Source organism: Echinops telfairi, unplaced genomic scaffold (genome assembly GCF_000313985.2).
Source record: "Echinops telfairi isolate 266 unplaced genomic scaffold, ASM31398v2 ScPeMD7_7427;HRSCAF=8465, whole genome shotgun sequence".
Taxonomy (NCBI): domain Eukaryota; kingdom Metazoa; phylum Chordata; class Mammalia; order Afrosoricida; family Tenrecidae; genus Echinops; species Echinops telfairi.
The window spans coordinates 14875418-14888342 of record NW_022111327.1 but is presented as its reverse complement, the minus strand read 5'-3'; the positions used below and the strand labels follow the sequence as shown (position 1 = coordinate 14888342).

The following is a 12925-nucleotide window of genomic DNA, read 5'->3' as shown; positions in this document are numbered from 1 at the left end:
CGCGACTTTAGAGACTCAGCTCTAGGTCTCCAGAAGGTTGCTGGCGATCCTCTTTTGACTGAATAATCCATCTAGTGCCGGGGCCATTTGGCTATTTATAACATCATTTGTGGGCCATAGAAATTATCAACTTACAAATTAGCCTGCTATATTTGTTCGAATACTTAATTAACTCGCCCTTAATGTGATGGCTAGAATGGCTTCTCTTTGGCGAGACGTGATGTTCGCTGGTGTCGATGATTTCAAGGACCTTATATGACTTGTGGACTGGCCATTCCTCTCCCCTGCTCTAGTCCGTCAAACAGCCAACTGTGACTGATTGTCTTCCCCACAGAGATGGCTAAGTAATTAAATCAGAGGTCCTGCACAGGTGGTTTGGCCAGCAAACCTGGATTGTTTGCCCTATCCCGTGATTTCAAATAAAATTTTTATTTGAATGTCAATCTCTTTACTTGTTTGCCATCATCTGCACAACTCCTTAGGTACCACTGATTCTCTTTATATATTTAAATATCATCTCTGACCCCTGTGAGTTTCTCATTCTTGCAACTCTAAGGCAACCTGCTTGCTGATATAACTATGGTCTACTGATACATGCAAATAAAAATCTAAACGAAGACCCAGAACAAAAAATCATATCAATGTGAATGGGCGGGGGGAGTGCGGAGTGGAGACCCAAAGCCCATCTGTAGACAAATGGACATCCCCTCACAGAGGGGTCACAAGGAAGAGACCAGTTAGAGTGTAGTATAGCACCAATGAAAAATACAACTATCCTTTAGTTCTTTAATGCTTCCTCCCCCCATTATCATGACCCCAATTCTACCTTACAAATCCGGCTAGACTAGAGCATGTACATGGGTACAGACAAGATCTGGAAACACAGAGAAGCCAGGACAGATAAACCCCTCAAAACCAATAATGAGAGTTATGATATGAGGAGGGGAAGGGGATGGTGGGGGGAGAAAGGGGGAACCGATCATAATGATCTACATATAAACCCCTTCCAGGAGAACCCATAAAAATGGGTGAAGGGAGACATCGGTCAATGTAAGACATAAAATAATAATAATAATTTATAAATAATTAAAGGTTCATGAGGGAGGGAAGTGGGGGGGAATGAGGAACTGATACCAAGGGCCCAAGTAGAAAGAAAATGTTTTGAGAATGATGATGGCAACAAATGTACTTGACACAATGGATGTATGTATGGATTATGATAAGAGCTGTACGAGCCCCCAATAAAATGATTTTTTTTAAAAGAGAAAATTGTTAGTTTTGCTCTGGCAGGTTATTTTGAGAATGCAATACAGTGTTATTTTGGCACCTTATTTTGAGAATACAACACAATACAATAGGAATGAGCTAGAGCACTGGAGAGAATATACACAACCTGTGTGTATGTATTTGTGTGTGTATATAATGTGTTTACACACACAAATACATACGTGTGTGTGTGTGTTCCTATTTTTCTCTCTGTGTAACATCATACAAACCAGACCATTCAATTATAAGCTAGTGTAGAATAATGTCTTGAAAAGTACCTGGGGCCACACAATGTTTTTTTTTTAATGGGCCTTCAGGAGAACCTTGAAAATTGAACACGTTCTGGGGCCGTAGAGGCTGGATGAGCCCATGAAACTATTACCCTGAGATCATCTTTAAGCCTTAAACCAGGAAGATCCGCGGAAATCTCGTTAACACTAAATGATAGTGTAGCTCGACTAGTACAGAATGGCTGCCTCAAGCCTTGTGCTCTTTTAAAGAACTGCCCCTATGGATAGCGGTCAGCAGTTGGAAAGCACTCTGGGTGAGGCTTTCTACTCACAGAAAGTGTTACCCTCTCAGAACCCCCCAGGGACAGCTCTACCCTCTCTGACAGGGTGGCTGTGAGTCTCAATCGACTCAGTGGCAGTGAGTTTGGTTAGCTTTTTGGTATCTATATGGTGTCGATTTGACAGCATCAGCCCCAAAGATTAGCTAAGAAGCTTTAGGAGATGGAAAGTTTATGCTATTGAGGAATCACTTTATAAAGGAGGATGAGAATAGTTAGACCACTCGATGAATATAATTGAATTGCATGTGTATATGTAGAAGTTGTGGAATTGGCATATGTTTTGCTGTATATATATATTTTTTTTTCTCTCTCTTTTTTCAACAACATTTTATTGGATGCTGTATATATTTTCCACAATACCAAAAATGATTTAAATTTTTGAAAAAGACAGGCAGGATTCGATGAAGTGATAGAATTGCTAGACCTTGCATGGGTAAAGTCCCAGAAGTAGGACCACACGCGGCATCGTGAGAGGATAATACGTAGAAGAGGTGCATTTGGGAAGTTAGTGGGAAAGGTAGGTTGGCGCAAGGCTGTGAAGGCCCGTGGATGGCAAGCAAAGGGCTTTGCCATTATATTTGAGGAAATCGGAGCTGTTGAAAGCTTTGGGCCAGGAGAGTGATGTGCTGTGGAGGGTTTGGATTTAGAGAATAATCTGGAAGCAGTTAGATAAATGGAGAGACTAGTCTGAAAGCGAACTGAAGCTCTTCAATTGCAAGGTAATGAATGAGAGCCTTAACTACCAGAAAGCCGGTGGGCAAAGAGGAGCAACTTCTCGGATTATGATAGATATGAAGAGTGATTTAATAGGCCAAGGGTTTTACAAGGCACAATCAAGAAAATCCCCTTTCTGTGTGTATCATTTACATAGGAGAAGGCCCCTTTCAGTACCGAACAGACAGCACTTCCCATCACTTTGGGCTTTGGGAGGTGACCTCGAGGAATGAGGCTTTGTGGGCGCGAGTGTGTGCACTCCCTTGCTTCTCTTGAAAATGATCCAGTTAAATTCGAATTCCAACAATAAGTCCCTTGCCCGCTTGCTCTTTTTGTTCTTTCTCTTTCTTTTCTTTCTTTCTTCCTTCTTTCCTTTATTTCTTTATTTCTTGCTTTCTTGTCACCTCAAGCTCTGAGAGCTATTACACTATTATCTATAAAATGGCAATGGTCATCCTTTTAGCCTGGAACAAATTTTAAAAACTTGTACCTGCCAGACTTTCAGAATTGTATAACTAACAGCTTATTTTTGCTTGATTTCTCTAGCGCTGTTTGACACTCATGAATAGGGGGTTTGTTTTCAATTTGATAAATGACTACATATCTGGATTCAGCCTCAAAGATCCTAAGGTGAGTTCTAAGAACATTATTGACATGGTGTGAGACCTGAGAAGGCATGGCCAATGGTGCCATCTATTCTCCTCTGAAGGATTTGGAGTGGCTGATTTAATTAGATAATTTGAATCTAGCTTTCACCCTGGTGCCATAGTGGGTTAGGAGTTGAGTTGCTGTCCACAAGGTCAGCAGTTTGAACCCATCAGTCACTCAGCAGGAAAACGATGAGCTTTCTACTTCCATAAAGATTTAAAGCCTTAGAAAAACCACAGGGGCAATTCTGTTCTGTCCTACAGGGTTGCTATGTGCTGGGATCAACTCGAGAGCAGTGAGTTGTTTAATTATTTTGGGGTTTTTTTTAGTGCCTCAAAGGAGAGAATATTGAATAGTGAGTCTCCAAGGATTCAAAGTACATGTATGATCTTACTCATAGTTAAGATTAATTACTTCAATAGAGTAAGGATGCCTAGGCAGTTCTATAAAGGACAAAACCATGAAGTAGCAGCTGTGCTCGCTTACTAAGCTCTTTCCTCTGTGAGGGATCACATAGCACACCCTCCTTCCACCAGGGAAAATACAAGCACATGTGCAATGCTTTTCCTCAGGGAAGCTCACTGGCGACTTAGGGGTTTAGGCCTTTTTATCAGGGGCTGCTTTTGTAGGTACTCCTTACCCATCAAAAGTCCAGTGTCTCGGGTGGAAAGCAGATGTTCCTCCACAACGTATATTTTTTCTACAAATATAAGCAGGCTGGCATAGAAGACCTACCAGATTACCTCAGGAATGTGCAAAAGTCTAATTTCCTATGCCTTCTAAGAACCCATCTTGCAAGCAGGCCTTTTGAAAGATACCATTCTCTGGCCTGTTACACAAACTCTGCTGCACAGATCATATCCCCAGTCTGCTCAGGATGCTAAAGCACATCAGTTAGGAGAAAGCAATGCTCTGTATCCGATGGTTGAAACACTCAAATGCTCACTCCAGAGGAATTCATGCACAATTGCTTTCCATCTAGGTCCTGGCTGAACACAAGTTTGAATTCCTGCAAACCATTTGCAACCACGAACATTATATTCCTCTCAACTTGCCCATGGCATTTGCAAAACCCAAACTTCAGCGAGTTCAAGGTATGTACTGATAAGTTCCATCATTTGGGATTGTTGGATTGAGTCTTTCTTTGGTTTGTCTTTCTCTTTTAGCCAGTGCTAGTTTAGAATATTATTTTCTAGTTTAAACCTGTGGTCTTGAAGATCATCTCAAAACTGTTGTTATCTGCAGGACAGGTTTGTTTAATAGTATTCTGCCTTATCTTCATAGTGGCTGGGGTAGCATCCATAGCATGCAAAAATCTGGCCTGTGATGTAGATTGCTTAAACACAGGCGGCAGGTACTAGTACAATTGCTGTTTATAGTGTTTGGAATCTTATATGAGACTGAGATTTTAAATAATAGTTTTTCTACTGAAAGGAGCTAGAAAGGCAGAGTAAAATTGTGATAGGTATGCATGAAATTTGTGAAATGCCTTCAGTTTTTATCACCATTGCTAGTTGTATTGACTATTTTGTTGTGTAGCCCTGTTCTTATGTTACTATGTTTTTTATTTGTCCCTTTTCTTTTCATATATTAATTAGATTTTTTTTCATTTGCGGTGGACCGTTTGACTTCAGTAGGTAGGTTTAACTCGGTTCACTCTAGTGTGCTGTCTTTCGAAACAATTGATGAATGGCTGAGATGGATGCGGGGGGGCTTGCTTGATTTTCACATCCACCTGCACCCCCAACGAGGCTTTAGTTCACAGTGCTCTGAAAAACGAAAAACCTAGGCACAGGGTATTGGTTTACTTAGAAAAGAAACTTGAGTGGTGCTGACAGAAGCAACGTGATGGGGGTGAGGGTGTAGGGGTGGTTATGAGAGTCTCTGCTCTCTAAGGGCCTTGCTATCTCTCCCAAGCTTGTTTCCCTTCTCTGGGACCTTGTGTGAGGATCACTTGGCCACAGTTTAAAGGTGTGGATGAAACCACTTGATTGGATTCATTCAAATCACTGAAATAAGAACAAAAAAACCAAACTGAAGAAAGAAAAGACAAAAGAATTCGCATTGATAAAACCTACCTAGATAAAGAAGGGCACCTGTGAGTCAGTACTTGTGCTTAGAATGTGATGGAGACTCACAAAGAACTCAAGAGGCCAGAAGAAAATCTCTTGCCTTAGTCTCTAGAGAAGTATCTCCTGAGGAGTGGAAACAACAGCCAGTGAAAATGGAGACAAGATAGCTAAAAACTCAGCCAACCCTGTTCAGCCACTCCTGCCTATCGGTTGCTAAGTGTGTAGAGCCCACATACTTCCTCAATGTTTACTGACAGAGAAGAGGAATTCAGGCATAGAAAAAGATATAGGCAGATCACCAGTATCTAAGATTAACTCTGACTACACAAGGCGCTTTCAGTAAGCCCATACTGGACACGTGGTATTTATGTGCTAAAGAGGCCAAAAAAGAAAAAAAGTCAAACCTTTTTCACTTTATGGCCTAACCCCATTAAAATGATAGGATCGCAAAACTAACCATAGTAGTTTCTATCTATTCTGGGATAGATAGAAGGCATGTCCCAAGTAGGATCTTCGCAGCGGGGATTGAAAGTGAAGTGAGGCACTAAAAGAGATGGAAAGACATCATTTGAAGGTGGCGATTTGATGAGATCTGTGTGTTTGCGTGGTGACGAAGTGGAAGGAGACGAGGCTGTATTTCTGCCTGCGCTTATATCCCACGGATATACTCATATCCAGGCCAATATATAACTGCTGTTAAATGTCACTTGTAATGTTAAACTGACTCAGTGGTCTAGTTGCTCTTCCTTTCCCACTTAATAAGTATACACAGATGAGGAAAACAGTTTACACGATTACTGAAATTTGTACTTGAACTAAATCTCTTGAGATAGAAAGGGATGTGTTAAGACATTGCCACATGTAGAATTTATTCAGCCAAGGTTTGATGTGAAGGTTTTTTAAAAGAATTTAAGAGACTCTCGGGGCTATTTTTATTGACGGAAATTTCACTAGGGCGACCATCTAAACCTAACTCCAAGAGTGTACTTATCTTGGAAAATTTGCATGCCCATTCTATATGATAGTAAAAACTGTTCAGATGCATCCATCAGTAATAAGATTATAAGCTTTGCTAGCATGATCCTGTATTAACTAAAGAATGGATAGAGCGTTTTAAGTTTTAAGTCACTCTGGAATATTCTTACAAATGGGCTTTCAATTTCATTATACTGCAGATTCAAATCTTGAATACAGTTTATCGGATGAGTATTGCAAGCATCACTTCTTGGTTGGTCTACTTCTGAGGGAAACTTCCATTGCTCTTCAAGACAATTACGAGATCAGATACACAGCTATCTCTGTCGTAAAGAATCTTTTGATCAAACACGCATTTGACACTAGATACCAGCACAAGGTAAGGATGCCCATGCAATCAGTGGTATCATCTTAAGAAATTTTACTAGCATTTCCCCTTAAAGACGGACTTTTCCATAAGTAATAAACAGTGCCACAAAACTTACTTTCCATATAAAATTTGTCTTAGTTACTCATCATTAGGTTTTAACTATTGCTCAGTTAACTGTTGAAGGATGAAAAGATTGTTTTTTTTAATTTTAAAATCACATTTAAAAAACCAAACCCACTGCCATTGAGTCAGTTCTGATTCATATCGACCCTAAAGGACAGAGTAGAACTGCCCTTGTGGGGTTCCCAAACTGTAACTCTTTATCAGGGGTAGAAAACCCCATCTATGTCCAGAGGAGCAGCTGGTAGGTTCAAACTTCTGACCTTGCAGTTAGTAGCCCACTATAACACCAGGGCTCCTTTTAAAAGAACCACAGGAACTAATTGCATCGTTATGAATTGTGTGTGTGTGTGTGTGTGTGTGTGTTAATGTAAGTCATAGGATTCTAACCATGCATATTCTCTCAAATATATAACTTAATTTGGGTTGACTGAATATTACCCGAACAGAGGCATCCACTTAATAATCAGTCCCTGAGTACATATAGTTGATTATTGAGTGGTTAATAAGGCATGTTAAGTATGTCATATATAAAATATATGATATGAAGTTTCTCTTTTTACTGAAAAAAAGTTAATGCTGATGGTGATCCTATCAGTAGCTGCTGGGCTGTGATCATAAACCTGATACCAATTCTACATTGTCTCTGTGGGAAGGCTTCAAGCTATATAGTCATGCTATTTGTTATGCCTTTCACATACATGCAAATCCTATTGACATGAAGTTTTACAGGCTGGGGGGGGGGGGGAACGAGATGCCAAATTAGGCATTTCGATTAATCCCACGTGCTTACCTGGCATAAAGTGAGTTGCTAAGCGCAGGGTGGGCTGCTCCTTGAGAGAAAGACAAGGCTGTCTGTTCTTGGAAGTGCTGACAGCCTTGGAAACCCTAGAGAGTCATTAAGAGTCAGGATGAACTCAATAGCAGTGAGTCAGGTCTTAAAATGAGGATATCCAGGTCACCTTTTTTGTGTCCAATTTTAATCAACCCCCCCAAGGTTCTTGAATGAATGCTGTTTTTTCACTTCTTCCATTTATTCATTCATTCAAGCTAGGGTGGATTGGCCACATGCTGTGTGTCAGACACGGGATGCAGCAGTGAACAGACGTGGTCCCTGCTCTCATGAAGCTTAACCCCCACTGGAACTAAAGAACAGGACTCATATGTTCTACGTGATAGATCAGCTCCTGTGGGGGTGGGAGGGGAACACCAAACATTTTAATTAATGTAGTTATGCTTAAGGGATGTGATTTGACTCTGTATCATATATCAGTCCAAATACCAACAAAAATTCAAAACAGCTAAACATACTGCCATCAAGTCAATGCCAACTCAGAGACCTGATAAGAGAGGGTGGAACTGTCCCTGTGAGTTTCCGAGACTTTAACTCTTCATGGGAGTTGAAAGCCCCATCTTTTTCCCGCTGGTGGTTTCCAACTGCTGACCTTGCTGTTAGCAGACCCAACTCGTAACTGCTAAGCCACCAGCTCTGTAGTAATTCGTTTTGAGAGTGTAAGCAGAAATCGACTCATGCTTCACTCGCTGGTTGTGGCTGTGAGCCAGCTCTTTTTAGTCTTGAAACTGATATGTGGTGCCAAGTCTGTATATTGTAATATATACAAAGTTTACACCTAGTCTAACTAGTTTTGTTCTAAATTTTATTTTGCTCTTGTTGAGAATCTACAAAGCACAATATACTGTAGAGCAGGTCCCAATACCATGACCCTTTAATACAGTTTCTCATGTGGCCCCCAACCATGAAATTATTTTTGTTGCTACTTCATAACTGTAATTTTGCTAGTGTTATGAATCATCAGGTAAATATCTGATATGCAGGATGTATTTTCATTGTTACAGATTGAACATAATTAAAGCCTAGTGATTAATCACCAAAACAATATGTAATTATATATTGTGAAATATTTATTTCTAATTACAAATAAATGAAATTTGTCTTGAAGCATGATGTAGCATGGGTAACAGTGTTAATATAACAGTAAACTACATTGCTATATTTTCCGACAGTATGCGTAAAAAGCCAATGTCAGTGCGAAGGTTGAGATAGCTTCTTTCTCACCAGAGCAGCACATCTGCATGTGTGCAGACCCGCCTGAAGACAGTCTCAGTTCCTAAGACCATCTGAAATATGTGTTTTCCAATGGTCTTAGGCAACTTCTGTGAAAGGGTCATTCGGCCCCCATAGGGGTCGCGACCCACAGGTTGAGAACTGCTGCAAGAGAAGCCCTGTTGGCGAAATTTTTCTGAGTTGTTCCCTCCACCATGAACAGAACTCCACTGGCCCTCAGAAAGTTCCTATCTCATTTTCCCAAGTGCTGTTGTCACTTTAATCCCATATAGATAGTTCCTACAAGAACATAATGCTTAAGGCGGGCCTTTATTACTGGTTCAGCAGACGTCAACCAAACTTTTAGACGGAAGAGCTGATCCTGTCTCTCATGATTTAACAATTATTGGAGAGCCCTAAATGTACTTGTACAAACAAATAAAATCAACCATTCTCTGAAGAATAGCCTTTTTAAAATGTCAATTTGACTTCAGAGCTAAATGTACTGGATATACTCGAGTATAAGCCGACCGGAATCTAAGTGAGGCATCTGATTCTACCACAAAACTGCATCATTAAAAATATGCTGAGAAACTAGGCTTATACACGAGTATATACAGTGTTTATCAAAAGAACCCCACATAGCCAGAGAGCCACAATTTGCCGACTCCTGGGGACGACTTCAGGGGAAAGATTTTTGGTTTCAGGTGGAGAGATTACTTCAGGGCAATAATTTCGGGGGTGGGGTTACCCACTTTCCCTGCCTGTTCTAACTTTTGGTGTTTGATTTTTCAGAACCAGCAAGCTAAAATAGCACAATTGTACCTCCCATTTGTTGGACTGCTTTTGGAAAATATACAGCGATTAGCGGGTCGAGACACTTTGTATTCGTGTGCAGCTATGCCTAGTTCTGTGAGTGGTGATGCTTATCTGTTGGAATCTTGCTTTTGTTGGATTGAGTAGAGTTGGTAATCATATGCTATCTTGTCCCAACCCTAATAGTTTAGCATTTGGCTTCAATTTTACATGTACCCTGATTTCTCTAGAGCAGTGCTTCTCAAATGTCAATGTGCATTATCTGAGGAATTTGTTCAAATGAAGTTTCTAATTCAGTAGCTTGGGTATACGGCTTAAGAGTCTGTGATTCTAAACTTTTGGTTGCTTCTGGTCCTAGGACCACGCTTTTGAGTAGCAAGGTTTTAGAGAACATCAAGAATCCCTGGTATCCAATGTTTTGGTAAGGTTGACTTTTGCCTTATGACTTCATATATTTATCCAATCTGAAAACCAAACAAAAATATCTTTACATTCAGATGTTAGACACCAGGGACTACACTATATTCCTTCATTTCTCCCTTCCCCGACAGCCTCCCTTTGGTACTCATTGGCGAGTACCTATTAGCTTACCACAGTGGATCTGTGCCTTTTTTCAACCCTTAGAAGCTTAGACTTGCAAGGAACTTTGCAGATGCTCAGTCTCCTAATTTGACAAAGCAACCTTTTGCCATCATAATATTGAAAACATTCTTTCTCATGTTAGACATAACAGGCTAGTGATTTATTTCCACTGATTCTACTTTGGACCTCAAGAAGTATGTACTTAAAACAGGTACATCCTCACCTCTGCAGAGGACATCATGAGTCTGATTGATTTTTCTTCAGGCCACGCATCTTCACTTCATCACGGGTCACTGCAGATCCTTTCCTTTTTTTGGTTGCTCGCCTCCAGACATGGTCCAGTTAAAATGGGGTGCTCAGAATTGTGCCCTGTATGCATAGCTTGCCCACAAGGCAACTGTTAACGCCTGCAGTGAGCCATGTTGACAACCGGGGTACTGCCTTATTCTGTTCATGCAGATTTCCTCTCTTAATATACAATTTTATTTAAATGACATATCACATTGTGTTACAGGCATCCAGGGATGAGTTTGCATGTGGTTTTACTTCACCTACAAGTAGAGGAAGTCTAAGCACTGACAAGGACACTGGTAATTAAGCCCGAATTCAAGGTTGTCCATCACATGGGTGTTTTGAAATGTACACTGGACTAGTCTATATATTTGAAGTATTTCATAGTAAAGATTATACAGTTAGGATGAGCTCTACTAAAGTAAATTAAACTCTGGCTGACACCTGGTACCACATTTTTTTAAAACTGAGCTTGTTATAAAGTGTAGCTTGGTGTATAGTAAGATAGAAAACAATGTGAAAAAACCCTGGTGTCAAATCCTCGTTTCTGTTGCCATTCTTGGGCAAGACACTTCTCTATCTTGGGCCCGCGTTTCCTTGTCTATAAAATAATCTCTGGAATTCTATGGCTATCTTTATAATTTCTAGGGAATTTCAAATAGAGCCAAGTGTTTTTTAGATGTTACTGAGCTTTATATGGCATTTTGATAAATAATCTTCACATTTTTGATACCCAAAATTTAATCCCTAAGATACTTCTTAAAATTAAGTTCACTCTCATTCAATTCATGCAGGTTTCTGTGTCTTTTTTTAAGTAATTTTGCCTCCTGTTGTTAACAAGGGCTTGGCTTTTTTTCTAGTTTATGGATCATTTCAAAATGGACATGGAATTAAGAGGGAAGATTCAAGAGGTTCCCTCATCGCAGAAGGAGCAACAGGATTTTTTGATCCGGGCAGCACTGGTGAAAATGTAAGAAATGGAATATATAGGATACATGTAGTTATAGTTTAGGCTATAAACATCTTTCTTTTTATACAAATATGTGTCTCTGTTCACTGGCAGTCAGGCCTAGATGTGCAAAATGCATAATTCATGGCTGTATTAGCATTTCCTTTTTATCTTGGCAGGAGCCGAGTTGGCACTCTTGGTTAAGTGTTAGACTACTAAATTAAGGTCTGTAGTTCAAAGCCACCACTCTCCACATGAGAAAGATGAGGCTGTCTCCTCCTGTAACGATCCACAGCCTTGGAAATGCTGTACTGTCTAAATATGAGTTGGAATGGATTCAGTGGTAGTGGGTTTATTTTTTTAACGGTTTCGTCCCTACTGTGATTAGCTTATTACTCTATTAAGTCCATTTTTAGATCCATCTTTTGACCTATAATTTGGAAGTTAGAATTTGACAAATGCTAAGGAATTACTCTTTAGAAAGGTTTTTTTATGCTTCCATGTGTCGTATGTTTTTGCTCCATATAAAAGTTATTTTTCCTAGCCTGGTTGATTACTTAAAGTTCTTAATACTTTAACACAGGACATACAGCAATGAAACAGACTAATACTGTGTTAAAGATCCTCAAGGTAATTCTCAGTGATATGATGCAGTAGCAACAAAGATTCAACCCATTTCATTCTAAGGATAACATAAAATTTAGTTTTAAACTTATAATATTCCCCAGAAAGACTAATTATAAATTTAGTAGTCACTGAGTTAAGGTTATTGAAAATTGAAGTGCTTATAGGGTTGCTGTGAATCAGAATCGACTCCACAACAGGTTTGACTTGGGTTTGATTTTGCATTATGTCATAAAAGTGCCCTGCTTTTATATTACAGACCCGACAGAGTTCTACAAGGAATAGTGTATCCCAGTATAACAGGCTGGATCAGTATGAAATCAGAAGCCTCCTCATGTGCTACCTGTATATTATAAAAATGATTTCTGAAGGTTGGTTCCCAAACATATGAAACAGACTCTGTTAGATATTTAGCTTCTAGATTCTCAGGTTTGTGAAGTGACTATTTGACCATGATTATATAGAGAATTAGGTGCCCTGGTGGCACAGTATTTTTTTTCTTTATTAATCATTTGATTGGGAGCTCTGGTGATGTGACTATTCATAATTGAATTAGATCAAGCATAATTTTATAATCACTGCCGCCATCAGTTTAAGAACATTTTCTTTCTTGAACTCCTTGGTATCAGCTTCTCTTTGTCCCATCCCTTCCTTGCCCAATCCGCCCCCTCATGAACCCTTGTTGTTACATATTATTACTGTTTTCCATGTTCACCTACAATTGTTATTCATTCCCCTTGTGGCATTATACAGTCCTCATTACTATCAGCTCTTCCCCCCCCCCCACCCTTTTCCTGTAATGAACCCTTGATAATTTGTAAATTATTATATTTTGTCATGTCTTACACTGTCCGACATCTCC

The 12925-nt window shown here is 39.8% G+C and overlaps 1 protein-coding gene across 1 annotated transcript in view; it reads left to right on the top strand.

Moving 5' to 3' along the window:
- The window catches only part of DOCK11 (dedicator of cytokinesis 11), a 171006-nt gene that overhangs the window by 83128 nt on the left and 74953 nt on the right, over positions 1-12925 (top strand). The window contains exons 29-36 of the mRNA XM_045298560.1: positions 3098-3181; positions 4182-4293; positions 4798-4836; positions 6447-6625; positions 9597-9713; positions 10714-10789; positions 11351-11460; positions 12323-12434. Coding sequence (XP_045154495.1) covers positions 3098-3181; positions 4182-4293; positions 4798-4836; positions 6447-6625; positions 9597-9713; positions 10714-10789; positions 11351-11460; positions 12323-12434 — 829 coding nt within the window. The remainder of the gene's footprint in view (positions 1-3097; positions 3182-4181; positions 4294-4797; positions 4837-6446; positions 6626-9596; positions 9714-10713; positions 10790-11350; positions 11461-12322; positions 12435-12925) is intronic.